This window comes from Fusarium odoratissimum (assembly GCF_000260195.1).
Source record: "Fusarium odoratissimum NRRL 54006 unplaced genomic scaffold supercont1.9, whole genome shotgun sequence".
NCBI lineage: Eukaryota > Fungi > Ascomycota > Sordariomycetes > Hypocreales > Nectriaceae > Fusarium > Fusarium odoratissimum.
Genome location: NW_022158695.1, coordinates 997,587 through 1,014,018, shown reverse-complemented (window position 1 = coordinate 1,014,018; position 16,432 = coordinate 997,587). Strand labels below are relative to the sequence as shown.

General features: G+C 50.5%; 4 protein-coding genes across 9 annotated transcripts in view; 2 read left to right on the top strand and 2 right to left on the bottom strand.

The window, feature by feature from the left end:
* Window positions 1–3,899, top strand: part of FOIG_06726 (uncharacterized protein) — a 6,062-nt gene extending 2,163 nt beyond the window's left edge. Inside the window, exons 3-6 of the mRNA XM_031205924.1 lie at window positions 19–974; window positions 1,030–1,541; window positions 1,607–1,923; window positions 1,977–3,899. Coding sequence (XP_031064648.1) covers window positions 19–974; window positions 1,030–1,541; window positions 1,607–1,923; window positions 1,977–3,790 — 3,599 coding nt within the window. The 3' untranslated portion in view covers window positions 3,791–3,899. The remainder of the gene's footprint in view (window positions 1–18; window positions 975–1,029; window positions 1,542–1,606; window positions 1,924–1,976) is intronic.
* A 200-nt stretch (window positions 3,900–4,099) lies between these two features.
* On the top strand, window positions 4,100–8,434 carry FOIG_06725 (translation initiation factor 5B). 2 transcript variants are annotated; one of them, XM_031205923.1, is made up of 5 exons: window positions 4,100–4,298; window positions 4,350–5,069; window positions 5,157–5,651; window positions 5,706–7,666; window positions 7,720–8,389. In XM_031205923.1, the coding sequence occupies exons 2-5, from the start codon at window positions 4,608–4,610 to the stop codon at window positions 7,964–7,966; spliced, it is 3,165 nt and encodes a 1,054-aa protein (XP_031064647.1). In that variant the 5' UTR covers window positions 4,100–4,298; window positions 4,350–4,607; the 3' UTR covers window positions 7,967–8,389. The 2 variants fall into 2 exon arrangements, with proteins under 2 accessions (XP_031064647.1, XP_031064646.1); XM_031205922.1 differs by having other exon boundaries at window positions 4,100–5,069; window positions 7,720–8,434.
* Window positions 8,311–12,144, bottom strand: FOIG_06724 (heat shock 70kDa protein 4). Of its 5 annotated transcripts, XM_031205918.1 has the most exons (6): window positions 11,580–12,144; window positions 11,387–11,448; window positions 11,206–11,237; window positions 9,671–11,102; window positions 9,137–9,436; window positions 8,311–9,080 (listed from the first exon to the last, which is right to left on the bottom strand). In XM_031205918.1, the coding sequence occupies exons 1-6, from the start codon at window positions 11,590–11,592 to the stop codon at window positions 8,799–8,801; spliced, it is 2,121 nt and encodes a 706-aa protein (XP_031064642.1). In that variant the 5' UTR covers window positions 11,593–12,144; the 3' UTR covers window positions 8,311–8,798. The 5 variants fall into 5 exon arrangements, with proteins under 5 accessions (XP_031064642.1, XP_031064644.1, XP_031064645.1 ...); XM_031205920.1 differs by having other exon boundaries at window positions 11,206–11,448; XM_031205921.1 differs by having other exon boundaries at window positions 9,671–11,237; window positions 11,580–12,116.
* An 827-nt stretch (window positions 12,145–12,971) lies between these two features.
* Window positions 12,972–16,277, bottom strand: FOIG_06723 (chitin synthase). Its single transcript, XM_031205916.1, has 3 exons — window positions 15,965–16,277; window positions 15,740–15,906; window positions 12,972–15,684 (listed from the first exon to the last, which is right to left on the bottom strand). Exons 1-3 carry the CDS (start codon window positions 15,995–15,997, stop codon window positions 13,581–13,583), a joined length of 2,304 nt encoding a protein of 767 aa, XP_031064640.1. The 5' UTR covers window positions 15,998–16,277; the 3' UTR covers window positions 12,972–13,580.
* Window positions 16,278–16,432: the final 155 nt, after the last annotated feature.

Here is a 16,432-nt window from a genome sequence, read left to right as displayed (position 1 = left end):
AAGCCAGTGAAGGCAAAGAAGCCAGTGAAGGCAAAGAAGCCAAAGAAGCCGAAGAGAAGCGTGTACTACCACCGCAACTACTGGTCCTAATGCTCGAGACAGGTGATGCCGTTTTCCTCTTCATTCAAGAACGCTTAGATGGGACACTGCGCTTTGTAGCTACCACATTTCAGAGCCCCAGGAATCTACAATTCTTGGGGTATCACTTTTCCATTGACCCCTCGTCGCGATATATGTCTGCTGGATCTGCTGAAGGTGGATTCATCATCTACGAGCTGGAGTCGCTGTCCCACATGAGCACTCAATATGAGAGCTGCGGATTTCTTAAGCCTATCAAGTCTACTCGAGTTCGGTTAACGCAGGGCGTCATACACAAAATGGAGTTCTTATATCCACGACCGGAAGACGATTACCATATCATTCTCCTATTGATCATTGTTAGACGTGAAGTGAGTAAGCAGGCTCACGTGTCTCGCATGGTCGTCTACGACTGGGAGCTTGGTGACGAACTTACCGCTGTATTTCGGTCAGAGAAAGGGACACCACTACCAAAAGAGCACCGAATGCCTCTCATGATCATTCCCCTCAAAGTCAATACTGCCTTCTTGGCAGTTTCAGAGCACTCGATTGGCATAGTAAAGAACGCATTCACGGGGCAGACGTCGTTCGATACCTTGGAAACACACTCCCCTCAACAGACCAGGTTGCATCATGGAGCTGCCGAACCGCTCTGGACCACCTGGGCGAGACCTTTTAGGATTAACATATACCTGGAGAAGATGGATGTCATTTATCTGGCTCGCGAAGATGGCGTTATTGCACATATCGAGATCGATTCGCGAGATCTAGTTCCAACAGTTATGACTCTCGGAACCATCAGCACCAATATCACAACCGCTTTCACTACAGCTTATGATGTCTTCTCGGATGTTTTGATAACTGGCGGCGACTCTGGTCCAGGTGGAATTTGGAAGGTGGTTCGCATTGTCTCTTCGTATCTTGGCCTCAGCTAACATCCGATTTCCGCAGCTTATTCCCCGCAAAGATCCCCAACAAGTCAGTGTCATTCCCAATTGGTCCCCTGTGGTCGATTTGGTTACGACAGATACCAATCCTTCCTGGAGGAGTGATAGCAAGAGGAAAGATCTCTCGACGAAACGCAAGGTATCATCGAACTCAAGACCGAAGTCAGATCGCATCTTCTGCACGTCCGGCCGTGGGCCCCGGTCGAGTTTGACGGAATTGAGATGGGGCATTCAAGCACGGATTGGCCTTGAGTTCGACCATGACCAGCATGTCCGCCAGTCCTGGATGTTCCCAGTTGAGGCTCAAGGAGAGCGAGGCTTCTATGTCATTTTGTCACTGCCGCATTCTACTGATGTCCTTCACTTCCCCGCTGATCTCAGCAATGCGAATGCTTTGTCACCAGAGGCCTGTCCATTCGATACATCATCGCGAACAATCTCGGCATTTCAGACAGAACAGACCGTGATAATCCAAGTCAGCGAGACCTCTACGTGTCTTGTTGCACCTACACAGAGGCGAGTGCTGACAATCTTGGATTCATTCTCTTTGAGTCTGCAACAATAGCTAACAGGGAGTCTAGCTCACGACACAATCATGGTGAAGTCTGTGGAAAGTCTTCATTGCTAGCTGAGCATGCTTGCTGCACAGATGATATCGTGGTGATATCTTCACATGGTGCAAACGCTTCCCAGCTTGATGTTTTGCTGGTTGACCAAATGAATCTGACGCACTCAACCTCCATTGATGCCAAAGGAGAAATAACCTGCATCGGTCTTTTCAAGGCGTCAGCACAGACCTACCTTATTGCAGGTTCTGTTACGGAAGGGTTGCCACTCTTGACTATATACTCGCTGGCTGGCCTCGAAATTAGCAGCAACGTCACTCAGCCAGACCTTGGTAAGTCTGATGTTCGCTATTGATAAAGAAAGAGTGTGCTGAATTGCTCGCAGTTACTCCTGGTCAAGAAGGTCACTTTCACATGGAAGCATATACAAGTGTGCTAGCCATCCATGATACCGCTGAGAAGGTCATCTTGGTGCTTGGCACGAGGAGCGGCCATCTTGTGACGATCCTGATACCAGGAGAGGATATTGCTCATTACTCACTTTCAATTGAACAGATCGGCATTTCACCAACCAATGTGTTTCCAGCATCTAGCCTCTTTGATGGAAAGCACGCCTTTTTCGCATGCTGTGACAACAGCCTATCCATTATGACGGACTTTTCACCAAAGGGCAGCAGATTCAAGACCAAGACCCGAATCTGGGCAACCGACTCGAACGAACCGTCAATATCATCACCCCCCGTGCATGCAGCCTTTTGCCTCGAAGGCAGCCTTTCTGGATACCAACGTCATATGTCTCTAATGTTACTGTCTGGGACACGAGTTCTCCTCGTTGATATTTGGCCGCATGTTGGACCTGTTCCTCGTAGCATTCTTCTCGGCGGAACACCGATGCGCGTCATCTTTTCTCAGATTTGGAAGGTCTTGGTGGTTGCACACTTGAAGGACGATCGCCCAACGCTCTCCTTTATCGATCCCGAAACTGGTGTGAATGTCGCAACGGCAGCTAACAAGGACAAGCAGCCGTCCGATTATATTTCCGGCCTAGGACATCCAGGAGACAGGATATTTGGTCTGTATGAGTGGACCTATGTCAAAGATGGGAAACTATTTCCGTTCATCATCGTGACCACTCAACATGGTCGACTGATGATTGTGTCTGTGACAGCGCTCAAGCCCGAGAGCGACGATGGCCCGACGAGAAAACTACAGTACTGGACCCGATATAAGAAGAAAGGCTTCGCCGAGCCTATTTACACAGTCGTTGGAGATGATGTGGGTCTCCTATTTTGTGCTGGAAAGGTTCTTCACTGGGAAGTCCTCGACCTTGCAGAGAAGAAGCTCAAACCCATGAAGCAGTTCAGGCTGGATTCCCCAGCCACAACCCTGCGTGTGGAAGGGACAAAAGTCTGCGTCTTGACTGCTCAACACTCGCTTCAGGTCATCGACCTGAACGTGGAATCAGAAAATAGTGACCCTTCTATTATCCATAGCGACCGAGTGACTCGGTTTACGGGACATGTGATAGAGATGGGAGACTCTGAAGAAGAGCCAGGCAAGTGGCCGGTGAGTGTTATATCCACGGCACAAGCAGGGTTTGCAGGAGTTTGGATCCCATGGAGCCAGCGCCATAAAGAGTTCGAGGTTGTCGTCACAGGGAGTTTGCCCACATCTATCAGGAGGTTCCGCAAGGGGCACACTCGACCTTTTTGGTCGGCTGTTGATCGCCAAAGACGATACAATACTTTGTTTAGTACAGTGGACCAGGCAGACATACTGGGAGTGTCTATTGATGGTTCACTACACCAATTTTCATTGATAGGTCTGGATCTTTGGCGTTTCCTCAGGTTGATACAGAACTTGGCATACCAGGATAAGAAGATTTGTCCCTTCGTCCGGAACAGTCAATCATTGAGGGACAGTGATCCGGGGATGGATCTGGATCCAGAGCTTGAGCCCCAGCGATTCCGGGAGATGATGCATATAGACGGTGACCTATTGAAACGTTGCCTTGATATGAGTGCGCTGGAAGAGCTGGTGTTGATTGGAGATGGCATCGATTTGTTTTGCGAGTACTTGGATGGAATTGACGATGGCATATATACCGAAGGTTTCCGAGAGACTGGCTCTCAAGGACGAAAGAAGTACATTGAGCTGGGCTATGAGATTCTCGAGTATGTTCTGACTCTAGCAATCTGAGTTAGGAACATGGCGAATCACATGGAAAGGCATTTAATATGGTCTAGATAAAATAATGACTCTTGACGATAATAATCAGATTTGTGAGTCAGAACATGACTCAATTTGACTCCTGCCTATAACGCCGTCGCATCTTACGCTCAAGGCTTGAGGCTTCATCTCATCAGGTTTGCCCATTGGTGAAGGCTTACATAATATGGCACATTCACAAAATAATCATGATTCCTGGGGTTTTTGTCATTGCCCCGCACTAGACTACATCAGAGGCTGAGGTCGGCTTGAATTACCTATTTGCCAAACGTTGTGACCTTTTGAAAGGGCAGACGGAGTAGACCAAAATTTCTTGGGTGACAAGTACGTGCGCGACAGACATCTCGTACGCTTTTAGAGACTGGATATGTCACGAAAACGATATTTCAGAGCCTAAAGATTCGCCACTGAAGAGAAAGCCCTGGACATAAGTTCATGAATTACAGTGGTTGCCCGCAGTATTGCCCCGCCTAAATTGGTAGCCCAACCCACCTACTCGCACCCTTCAACCTGACCATAGTCTGTCTAGGCGTGCATTCGATCCTCTCTGCCTTGCTTGCTTGATTGTGTGTGTGCGCGCGTGTGTGCTTGAGAGAGTGACCGAGACCACGGAAATTAGTTAGTAGGTTGCCTTGTTCGTCTGGCACAATTTTGTAACGTTATCTTTTTTTGGACTTTGGTACTTTTTTTTGCCTTCCCCCCCAAAATTTCCATACATAAGGAACGTTTAGCCCCGCCAACCTTGACGACTGCATCTCGAGTTTCACCCACCGAGACAACCGCCGAGATGCCGCCCAAGAAGAAGGGAAACAAGAAGAACCAGCAGGACGACTGGGAGGCCGAGCTGGGCGAGAGTATTGCCCCGCCTGCCAATGCCAACGGTGCCGATGGTGACGCCAACGCAAACGACGACGATGATGATGCTGGCGGTGCCGGTGGCCTGATGGCTACCCTGCGCAAGAACAAGGAGAAGCGCAAGAAGAAGGGCATCGTCGAGCCTGAACCCGTACCCGAACCCGAAGCCCCAGCTGCCGAAGAGCCCCCCGCCCAAGCCCCCGTCGAGGCCAACATCGACGATGAGTTTGCTCTACCTGAGAAGAAGGGCAAGGGTGGCAAGCAGAACAAGCAAGCTGCTAAGAAGCCCGAGCCTGCTGCCACTGACGATGCCGCCGATGGTGGCCGTATCCTGACCAAGGCCGAGAAGGAGAAGCTCAAGAAGGAGCGTGAGAAGCAGCGAAAGAAGGAGCAGGTATGCTACAGCTACACCATGGATTGCTTCATAGCATGGTTCTATTCTACTTAAATACAGCCTGCTAACAACTCGACCTTATGATAGGCCGCTGCGAAGAAGAAGGGTGGCGCTGCACCAAAGGCTGCCCCTGAGGTGAAGGAGCAGGAGGAGGCTGCCCCTGTTGAGGCTGCTCCCGCCCCCGAGCCCGCCGCGGGAGGCAAGAAGAAGAAGCTCCCCGCTCATCTTGCTCTGCTCCAGAAGCAGCAAGAGGAACTCAAGCGCCAACGAGAAGAAGCTGCCAAAGCTGAAGCCGAAGCCAAGGCCCAGGCCGAAGAAGACGAGCGCCTAGCTGCTGAGGAAGAAAAGCGACGTGAGGAGGCCAAGGCCATCAAGAAGCAGAAGGAGAGGGAGCGTATCGAGCAACTCAAGAAGGAGGGCAAGTATCTCACAAAGGCCCAAAAGGAAGAGAAGGCCCGAAATGAGCGAAAGCTCCAGCAGATGTTGGCTGCCGGTATTCAAGTTGGTCCTGCAGGCGAGCCTAGTGAGAAGAAGTCTAAGCCTGCGGACAACAGGAGAAAGAAGGGCCGTGCCCAACAAAAGGTATACTTTGTGATAAAAGACACCGAGAGATCAGGATTTGCTAACCCTTGACAGATCGATGAGGAGAAGGCTCTCGCAGAAGCTGCTGAGCGAGCTCGACAAGAAGCTGAGAGGGCCTTGAAGGAAGCTGAAGAGAAGGCTGCCCATGAGAAGGCCGAGGCCGAGGCCAAGGCTGCTGCCGAAAAGAAGGGTGCCGAGAGTGATGTGGAGGATGACTGGGAGGCTGCTGCTGCTTCTGACGGTGATGTCAAGGACAGCTGGGATGCTGATTCTGACGAGGAGGCCGAAAAGGCCAACGGTACATCGGAAGCAAAGGCTGAAGCAGAGTCTGGGGATGAGTCCGAGGAGGAGTCTTCCGATGATGAGGCTGCCACAGCTGCACAGTTGGCTGAGGAGAAGCGGAAGCGAGAGGCTGCTGAGCGCCGTGAAAAGGCTCACCAGGCCGCCCTTGCTGCCCGATCCAAGGATAACCTGCGATCCCCTATTTGCTGTATTCTGGGTCACGTCGATACTGGAAAGACGAAGCTCCTGGACAAGGTCCGTCAAACTAACGTCCAAGAGGGTGAAGCTGGTGGTATTACACAACAGATTGGTGCCACGTACTTCCCTGTCGAAGCCATCCGACAAAAGACGGCTGTTGTCAACCCTGACGGCAAGTTCGAGTTCAAGGTCCCCGGTCTTCTCATCATCGATACCCCTGGTCACGAGTCCTTCTCTAACCTCCGATCTCGTGGTTCTTCGCTCTGTAACATTGCCATTTTGGTCGTCGATATCATGCACGGTCTCGAGCCCCAGACACTCGAGTCTATGCGCATGCTGAGAGAGCGCAAGACTCCTTTCATCGTTGCCCTCAACAAGATCGATCGTCTCTACGGCTGGAAGCAGGTTGCCAACAACGGTTTCCAGGACAGTTTGGCTCTCCAGAGTAAGGCTGTCCGCAACGAATTTGAGACCCGTCTCGAAAAGACCAAGATTGCCTTCGCTGAGCAGGGTTTCAACTCTGAGCTCTTCTACGAGAACAAGTCCATGTCAAAGTACGTCTCGCTTGTGCCCACTTCGGCACACACTGGCGAGGGTGTCCCTGATATGTTGAAGCTCATTGTCCAGCTCACTCAAGAGCGTATGGTTGGCTCTCTCATGTATCTCTCTGAGGTCCAGGCCACTGTGCTCGAAGTCAAGGCTATTGAGGGTTTCGGTATGACCATCGATGTCGTCCTGTCTAACGGTATCTTGCGAGAAGGTGACCGCATTGTGCTGTGCGGTACAGAAGGCGCTATCAAGACAAATATCAGAGCACTGCTTACACCAGCGCCCATGAAGGAATTGCGTCTCAAGTCCGCCTATGTCCACAATAAGGAGGTCAAGGCTGCTCTGGGTGTCAAGATCAGCGCCCCTGGTCTCGAGGGTGCCATCGCTGGTTCACGCCTGATGGTTGTCGGTCCCGATGACGACGAAGACGATATTGAGGATGAGGTCGAGTCCGATCTTGCTGTTCTCTTCAACCGTGTCGAGAAAACTGGTCGCGGTGTCAGCGTCCAAGCGTCGACTCTTGGTTCGCTCGAGGCTCTGCTCGATTTCCTCAAGGACTGCAAGATTCCTGTTGCCAACGTTGGTATCGGTCCCGTTTACAAGCGTGATGTCCTGCAGTGTGGTGTTATGTTGGAGAAGGCACCAGATTATGCCATCATGCTCTGTTTCGATGTCAAGGTTGACAAGGAAGCACAGCAGTATGCAGAGGACAATGGCATCAAGATCTTTACAGCTGATATCATTTATCATCTGTTTGATGCCTTCACTAAGCATATGGACGAGCAACTCGAGAAGAAGAAGGAAGAGTCCAAGATGCTTGCTGTCTTCCCCTGTGTCCTGAAGCCCGTCAAGGTCTTCAACAAGAACGACCCCATTGTTATTGGTGTTGATGTCACTGAGGGTCAGCTCAGAATCAACTGTCCTGTCGCCGCTGTCAGGAATAACCCTACAACCGGCGCCAAGGAGATCGTCAAGCTGGGCAGAGTGTAAGTCTCTAGATTCTCTCCTCCCACGAGACCCCCTATTAACAGTTTTATAGTACATCAATTGAGCGAGAGCACAAGCAAATTCCCGTGTGTAAGCGAAAGGAACCTTCCGTCGCTATCAAGATCGAGATGGGCGGCAACCAGCCCATGTATGGCCGACATCTGGAAGAAGACGAGACTCTTTACAGTCTGATCTCTCGAGCCAGTATCGACACCCTCAAGGAATACTACAGAAAGGAGGTCAGCAACGAGGAGTGGCAGCTCATCATCAAGCTCAAGCCCTTATTCGACATTTCATAAGCAGCCAAGCTTACAAAAAGTTAAGAACATGGGTGGTGTGAAGCTTCTACCTCAACAACCGCGCCGGGGGCTTGGTTGCATCCTGTCCTGGAGGCGAAACTCGATGTTTCGATAACATGCTGACAGGACATCAGGTTGTAGCCAGCTCCCTTTGTGGGGAGAACAGTACGAGAACTACACTGCATATCAAAAAGAAGAGAATAGGAAAAGAAATTGCATCAACTTGTTTGAAGGAATTGTGTACGGTACTGGTTTGCATTTTCGGGCAGCAAAAAGAAAAGATTGAAGAGACGTGAAATTGAAGGGCAAGGGGCACCCTCAAGGCAACGTAGTCGTATAGAGTAGGGCTCTTTACCAACGAGGGCTGAAATGATTTAATCTTATGTTTGCTGATGCTATGTAACGAGTGTGAACTGGATGAACGACCCTTGCTATTCAGTCCGATATGCCCCCGGCATAAGGATTGTCTTCGTGGCAGGCGATCGCTTCCAACTCATCACGATAACACAATTGAATAGTGGCAGAAGAAGCTGACCCAACTCGAGTGTATGGATCCTAACTACTAACTTAAAAGTGTAAAAAGGTGGTCTAACGTTCGGGTAACATATCCGTCATGATGATCCGGGCCCCTTTCTTCCAATAAAACAAACAAAGCCGTTTGCAACCATATCGCATGTTCTATTTCTCCTTCTCCCAAACCTGGTGCCCTTTCTTTTTTCAACATCCGTAATCTTTTTAGGCGTCATTCATCTCATATCATGCAAGCATCACGCACGCAGAGCCGACCGAGCATGCATCCGCAGTGTCGAGATTCCCTCCATTTATTCATAATTTACTGGGGGTCGGCAGAGCCCTCGGTCTCCTGTTGCGGAGCGTCGGCATCCTTCATCTCCTGGTCTGTGTTGGCCTTCTCGGCCTCCGCAGCCTTGCGAGCATCCTCCTCAGCCTTCTTCGCAGCCCGTTCGGCCTCGGCTTTCTCCAGAGCGGCTTGTCGTTCAGCCTCGACTTTCTCAAAGTGGCGCTGGACAATGGGACCAGCCATGGCGCGGATCTCGTCAATCTTGGCAACGTACACACCCTTTGTGGTATCATCACCCTCCTCGTACAGCCAATCCTAGAATTGCTATTAGTATGTGGATCTTCGAGTTATCAATGAACATGTGAACATACCTCTGTGGCCTCAAGCTTGGCCTTGATGGTCTGCTTCTCCTCTTCGCTGGCAAACTCAGAGTACTGCTCGTCGAGCTTGGCACGGAGGTCGTAGATGTAAGCCTCGAGCTCGTTCTTCTTCTCCTCGGTATCGGCGACAAGCTTGTCCTCCATAACCATGGCAGCCTCCTTCTCGAGAAGGCTGGCCTTGGTGGAGTCGTCAAGAGAGGCACTGCCTGTGGAGATGGGCAGGTCACCCTTGCGGACCTGCTTCTTCACCTTGCGGGTCTTCTTGGGGGCATCCTTATCGGTCTCCATGGCCTTTTGGGAAACGGATGTTAGCGATCGGGGTTCATAAATCGATTCTTCTAAATGCTCTGGAACAGCGAAAGCGGAACGGGACGAGTCGGTTTCTTCTTCATCGTCGAGTCGCGGGCGCTTTGCAGGATATGCTCGGCTATCATCTCCAACAGATGCGGACGATGAAGAGGCCGAGTCCTGATCATGGACGGGGGGGAAATCATTGGACGCCATATACGGCTCGGACAAACTCACATCGGGGTCTTCGTTAACCTCCTCCTCAACCTCCTCCTCCTCGACGTAGTAACCAGTCTCGACGTTCAGGACACCGTGGATGTTGACACGGGCCTTGAGTTTGCAAATCATGAAGTCGTCCTTACCATCGGCCTTGACGTTCTTGACAGAGAAACGGCCGATCCAGGGGTTAGTCTTGCCGGGGAGCAGCTCAGGCTGGGCATATCGGGCCTCGAGATCGAAGGGCTGTTTTCGGTAGAAAGTAAGGATCTTGGTCGAGGGCATGACGTTGCCCTTGTTGAAGACAGTCAGGCTGGTGTCCTCATCAGGAATATCGGGAGCCTTCTCCCAGGCGAACTCGATGGGGTAGCTGATGATGTCCTGGACGGAGAAGTCTCGGACACGGAAGACAGGGGAGAGAATAGCACAGCTGAAGGCAGAACCACGGGCAAGAGCCTCGTCGGCGTTAAGGGTAAATGAGAGAGGCTTGCCGAAGAACTCCTGGATGCGCTCCTTGAGAGCGGGGACACGAGAGCCGCCACCAACGACCTCAATAACATCAATATCGTCCTTGGTGAGCTTAGCCTGGGCAAGGGCTTCCTCGAGGGGAAGGTGAGTTCGGGCAAGGAGAGGCTCGATCATGGCCTCGAACTCCTGGCGAGTGATCATGGCAGAAGCATCAATGTCGTTCATGAGAGACTCAATGTTGACAGGAGCTTGCTGGTTAGCAGAGAGAATCTTCTTTGTCTTCTCAGCGGCGGCGATGGTACGGGCAAGAGCACGGCCGTGGGTCATAATGTCGACCTTGTATTTGCCCTTGAACTCCTTGGCGAGGTGGTCAACCAGAGCGCGGTCGAAGTCACGACCACCGAAGTCCTTGTCCCAGGTGGTGGCCTTGACAGCGAGCTCACCCTTCTTGAACTCGACAATGGAGACAGTGTAGCTGCTGTGGCCGATATCGACGAAGCAGACACGGCGGGGAGCCTCCTCAGGGGCAGGCAGGTCGAGCTTTGTAATACCCCAGCCGAGAGCGGCGGCTGTGCCGTCGTTGATGAGGCGGAGGACACGGAGTCCAGCAATCTCGGCAGCGTCGATAAGAGCACGGCGCTGGACATCAGTGAACCAAGGAGGCACACTCAGGCAGACATCTTGAACAGGCAGCTTGAGCTCGGCTCCGGCGGTCTGCTTGATCTTGCTCAAGTACATGGCAACCAGCTGAGTGGCAGTGAACTTCTCCTTCTTGCCCAGGTAGTTGACCTCAGCACCGACCTGGCCATTGCAGTCGGCCAGAGGAGCGGTCACATATTGCTGCTCAATCTGAATATCGGGGTCGTTGAATTGTCGGCCAGCAAGACGCTTGAGGGAGCTGACAGTGTTCTTGAGGTTGGAGATTTCCTGGGTCTTGGCAGCCTCTCCGAGGTAACGAGACTTGGGTCCGAATCCTACCAGGGAACTAGAGAATAAAATTGTCAGTATATATGTCTGATAAAGGTGGTGGTAGGGGGTGTGGACCGCGCGCGACAAGCAACGGGGTCAAACAAGAGGTATAAACATACGGAGTTGCTCGGTTTGAAACTTCATTGGTGACCTGTACAAGACAAACGAAGTCAGTTATGGGAGTCCTTGGAGTTGGCCATCCATCCCATCGGCAGTGTAGGAGCGACGACGAAGCAGGTATGGAGGGGCAGGGCAGTCGATTGGGATAGATGGCGGGGGAGGTTATGAGGGTATACGCACAACATCGACACCGCGGTTTCGGGCAACGGCGATGACAGTCTTGAGGGTTCCGAAATCGATACCTATTACAGAGGAAAGTCAACAGTCAGTTTGATGTTGTTCAAAGTCGGGTTGTTCCTTGGGAGGAATAGCGATTGGCCGAGCACCGCCAGCAAAGAAGAAAAAAAGTGAGTACTCAGGGTGCATCACTTACCAACGACACTCATGATTTCGACTGGTGGGGTTTGCCCCGAAACACGGTATTAAGGTAGAAAGAGGAAGGGGGATATAAAGTTGAGCGATGCGCGGGAAAGCTCAAAAGAGAAGAAGGAAAGCGATCGCAAAAAGGCGGGAGATAGAGGGAGGATCGTGAGAATGGATAAGATAGAAAGAATATGGAGGGGAAGAGTAAAGGTCGGTAGGGTATGAATGGCTAAGGTTGGTTTGGTTGGGCGGCGGTTGTTTATGGCCTGGGTTGGTCCGCTGGCGCTGGGTCAATTTTTTTTTTTGGTGGAGGGGCAGCGAATGGGGGATCCCGCTCAATGGGCTGCACTGTACTGAAATTTTCAATGGTTCAGTGGCTACAGGGAAGTGCACTGTATCCGGTACCTGCGGGTCGATGTACGATGTGGTGGACCTGCAGTGTAGAGCGATGATGTAAACCAAGTATACACTACTTGAATGTCTGTCGCGATTCGATTCTTTTCTTTAAGCTGTTTCTAGAAGATGCGAAGTTTCGTTTCTTCAAAAGAGATTAAAAACGTCTTCCGAAAAAGATGTGCTTCGACTTTTTTATATTCATGATAGATCTAGTGAGACTGAACCAATGCAATATCTCGTTTGTGCTGGGATGCTGTGGTCACGTCGAACAGTTGACTAGACCTAGCAGACCCTAGAAACGACGATAGATTTCTGTGCGATTCTGTCACCAGATTCAACAGCTCCTGTACGCAATCACATTGCCTTACAGTGGATATCAGGGATTTAAAGCAGATACAGCATCCCCACTAAAAAAGAAACGCAAGGCACCAGCATCAGCCACGACGATACATACACTACAGCAACTACCTTACTAGGTAGATAGTACTGTACCTTATTAGTGAGTGATACCCTCGACTCGAACGTGTCCTGAAATGAGGCAAGCAGAGACTAAGCCTTTTTTTCTTTCTTTCTTTTTTTTCGCCTCACCAGGACAAGTGCAGCAAGTAAAAATTGAGATGTCATGCCCCTCCCCCGCTATTCCACCATTTCAAAGGCGAGGCAAGACACAAAGCTTTGTTGATGGAGGGGCACAAACAGTGGTGTTGAAAACCCCTCTAACAGGTGAGAGCTCCTCTGATAACGATAAAGCAAGTCTTCCATTCATGGATTGATTCCTCGCCACCTAAGCTCCTTTAGTCTATTAAACATGGCAAACTTGACTTTTCCATCACATCTCAGCGCACTCCTAACCCCTACTGACGAGACAAAAATATCTCTATCAAGAATATTGAAGAAATTTCGAGACTACCTATCTTGGTCGAGCTCAATAATATTACCACCACCTTAAACCGGGCCCAACCCTCCGGGTGTGACTAAAGACAACATTTGCATGATCTTGACACAGCCAAACAAACTGTGCCAAGCTGTTCGAAACTAATATCATGCATTTTTCACTCTTCTGCTCCGCCAACTTGGAAATGAACTTTCAGGTGATCGACTGGACTGGACTGGCTCACCGACAAAGCCCTCATTTTCCTCCCCGGCACACCGAAACGACAATTTGTTCATGAACTAACAGGAGTAGCCTCATGTTGGTGAGAGTTGTTGAAATTGCATATATATCAGGATGCCACATGTCAGTGAGGCTATTCCGGTTCCTTTCGCCCTCCCCCGTCCGTACTGTATCCGTAGTTGGCTGTACATAGTAAGTGACAGGGTCGCTTGGAGCATTCGACCCCGGTCAACGAACGACCTGCCTGGTCTGACCTTCATCATCTTCATCTCTCTTGTGTGCTGTCATGATGGCCCATGCGGCTCCAGAATTGCGGGGTAGATGTGGGCTTCAGCATGCTTGGATCGACAACTATCCAATGCAAAACCTGCTGTTCGTTGTTCGAGATAGCTTCATTTTTTACACTATGTATAATCTGAGAATGACGAACCACATAAGTAACTGGCTCAACCTAAGCAATATAAACACTGGCTTGATCCAGGCAATATTCATCGCCTTATTCTATCGGCTTTTCTTCAGTCTCTCTCTCGTCATTCGACTAGCAAACGACACGTTTGATCCAAGCCTTACTTGTTCCCCGTCAAGGCTGGTACCAATGCTTCTCTCCGGAGAAGTTCGACGACGAGGTTCAACTGGCTCGTCTTGAGCGACCTGATTGTATTGAACAGGACTTGGGGAAGTGGTCATATCTCCCGAAATCTCAGCACGTCTCATAGGTGAAGCCGAGAATCCGTGACTCGACTGGATGCCTTCCATATCGCTTACTTGAGAAGCTCGGCCCTGCATTTGTTGTGCAATCTCATACTTTCGAATGTTTTCCTCATCCATTAGGAACTTCATTCTTCGCTGTGTTCCAACCCCGAGATCCGCACACTCTTGAGGCTTCGAGCACACGTGGGATGTTGTTTTCCCCATTTCAATGTCCTCTGTGCTGGTATCGATCTCATCTGGATGAGCGTATGTTCCTGATGCTGTCTTTTGACGTGCCGAGAACTTGCCATCAATCTTGTCTGGTGGTCGCACCACGCTTCGAGTTCGCCCGAGTTCGGTGGTTGCAGTCGGCTTACGGTTCGAGGCAGCCCTACGTGCTTCATGTGCCGCTTTAAACGTCTCGGGGACCACGTTCAGTTCGTCTCCCTGTTTCTCAGCTTGTTCCACTGCTTCTCTTGCTGTCGTGTGCGCGTCCGCCGCCGCAGCATCGGCTCGTGGCCCGCCCCAAGTTCGCTGCCCTGCTGTGAATATACCGTACACCATATAAAGCCAGTTGTAGAACGGATTAAGAATAAACATGAGAGGATAGAGCCAGGTTTTGAATCGCCGGAGCTTGGCTCCAAAGTACAGCATCAGAAGCCAATTCAGCCCCAGAGAGACGGCAATGAATCCCACAGGAAGGTCGTCCACTTTCTTGACTGTAGTTATCAGGGCCAAAACCATGATGAAGAATAGTAATGCTGTTGTCCGGATGGTATTCTGCATAAAACGGACCAATATGAGAATGGGGTAGCGCTTCCACAGGCGCCAGTCCGTCAACATACAGACCTCGTTTGTGATGAAGCCTAGAAACCATCGGCGCCGCTGCTTAACCAGGGACCGATATGTCTGCACAGCCTCGGTTTTGCAAAAGGCCGATGTGCACATCTGGATCTGGTACCGCTTCCTGGCTCCAATCATGAATAGATGGGTTAACCAGCGATCTTCTCCCAAGTGACATTTAGAAAAATCGAACAGGTCTTCACACTGCTCTGTTTTGTCTACAAAATAGTATTTGGCCATTCTTCGAAAGGCTGAGAAGCGCAGCATCGTCAACGCTCCCGGGAGACAAGTGACAGAACCACAGCCAGACTCAACAGTTCGTTCAAACAACTGTCCGTGTATGTATTCCATGTCTTGTAACAGTGTAATGATGCTATGTTTCTTCGTCGTCGAGGTAATGACGCCTGTCATAGCCAGCATGTCTCTAGAATTGCCAGGGCTGAGCTCCATGTCGTAGACAAAGTTTTGTAGGCATACCTTGTCTAGGATACAGTCGGAGTCGATAAAGAGAATGAATAGATTGTCTTTCCGCTTGAGATACTCCTCGTACACTCGGTCAATGAGCTTGAAGGTTACTTTCTGGCAGTGACGTTTGCCTCCGTGCTCAAGACGTGAAATGGTTACACGTGCAGATCGATATGTGACATCAATACTCTTGGGGTATGTCTCCATCTTCATGGATACACCAAGTTTATCAATAGTGCTGAGGTAGAGTTCGTCCTCCTCCTCCCCGTCGAAGGACAAGAAAACATGGATACAGGCGGGTGGGTAATCGCATTCGACAACTGAGTTGACAGCTTTGAGGAGAACCTCAGGTTCCTCTCTGTAACAAGGCATGACTATGACGACCTTTGGCGCAGTAACATCATCGAGCACCTGTTTCATACGCTTCGTTCGACCGAGTTGATTTGTCACGACTTGGTAGATACAGAACAACCATGGCACTGTCAAGAGGATCGCGAAGGCCCAGAATGCAAACCACTGGAGAAAAGACACCATCTCATTCGGCCACAACTTTGTAACGGTATCCGGAAGTGGCAGCGTCACCACCATGATTGGGAGGAATATGACCCTAGACTTGATATTAGCTAGGGCCATGTTGTGCTAGGTGACTGGACACGGCTTACCGGAGGAGAACAAAGGCAGTGCCAACAATGATGCATAAGACATTAATAGACCAATGTTCTGCCTTTTGAAAGACTTTGACGAGGCAGTAGACGAACGCTGCCAACCAGAGAAACCACTCGAGGCATGCCATCAAAAGCACGACACCGACTATGATGGTATATATAACCTGAAATGATCAAGTTAGCGCACATGACGGAGCGAAATTCTGCAATATGTCGACTCACGTTTTCCAACGGCCAGTCCTTTAGTAGGGCCATGATTGCAAAGTGGCCTTTCCTCCTCGTTTGACAGCAGTCGGCAGGCAACAGAGAGATAGTGTCAGTGAAACAGATGGAGACAGTTCGTAAACTCGACCCGAAGCACGGCAACCACTCCCTGAAGATTTGTGTGCTGCGAGCCGTTCTGGAAAGTGACCATGGGAGACAAGAGTCAAAGAAGGACAGGGCAGTGTTCAGAAAGGGGCCGTCTCTTAGGTTGGAGGCACTGTCTTGAGGTGAGCTCCCGGCGGGTGCCGGCAGAATATTGCGAGGCTTGAATGAGCCAAATTTGGCGACACAAGCCAAATCGATTAGGAATATAGTTGAAGGAAAGCAAGTGCCATGAACATCAGAGGAAACTGCCCCCTTCATAAGCTGTATGTGGGGGAAGGTGCGACGAGCAGAAGAAGATGCTGAGAACGAAAGAAACATCGG

What these genes read in the sequence shown, in the direction of transcription:
- FOIG_06725 (XM_031205922.1), top strand. Translation starts at nt 4,608, where the DNA reads ATGCCGCCCAAGAAGAAGGGAAACAAGAAGAACCAGCAGGACGACTGG. An exon ending in AGCAGCGAAAGAAGGAGCAG is followed by an intron (nt 5,070 to 5,156) that starts GTATGCTACAGC and finishes ACCTTATGATAG; the next exon opens with GCCGCTGCGAAGAAGAAGGG. An exon ending in AGGGCCGTGCCCAACAAAAG is followed by an intron (nt 5,652 to 5,705) that starts GTATACTTTGTG and finishes AACCCTTGACAG; the next exon opens with ATCGATGAGGAGAAGGCTCT.
- FOIG_06723 (XM_031205916.1), bottom strand. Translation starts at nt 15,997, where the DNA reads ATGGCCCTACTAAAGGACTGGCCGTTGGAAAAC. An exon ending in AGGACTGGCCGTTGGAAAAC is followed by an intron (nt 15,907 to 15,964) that starts GTGAGTCGACAT and finishes TGATCATTTCAG; the next exon opens with GTTATATATACCATCATAGT. An exon ending in ACTGCCTTTGTTCTCCTCCG is followed by an intron (nt 15,685 to 15,739) that starts GTAAGCCGTGTC and finishes TATCAAGTCTAG; the next exon opens with GGTCATATTCCTCCCAATCA.
- FOIG_06724 (XM_031205917.1), bottom strand. An exon ending in GAAACCGCGGTGTCGATGTT is followed by an intron (nt 11,238 to 11,386) that starts GTGCGTATACCC and finishes TGTCTTGTACAG; the next exon opens with GTCACCAATGAAGTTTCAAA. An exon ending in GTTTCAAACCGAGCAACTCC is followed by an intron (nt 11,103 to 11,205) that starts GTATGTTTATAC and finishes TTTATTCTCTAG; the next exon opens with TTCCCTGGTAGGATTCGGAC.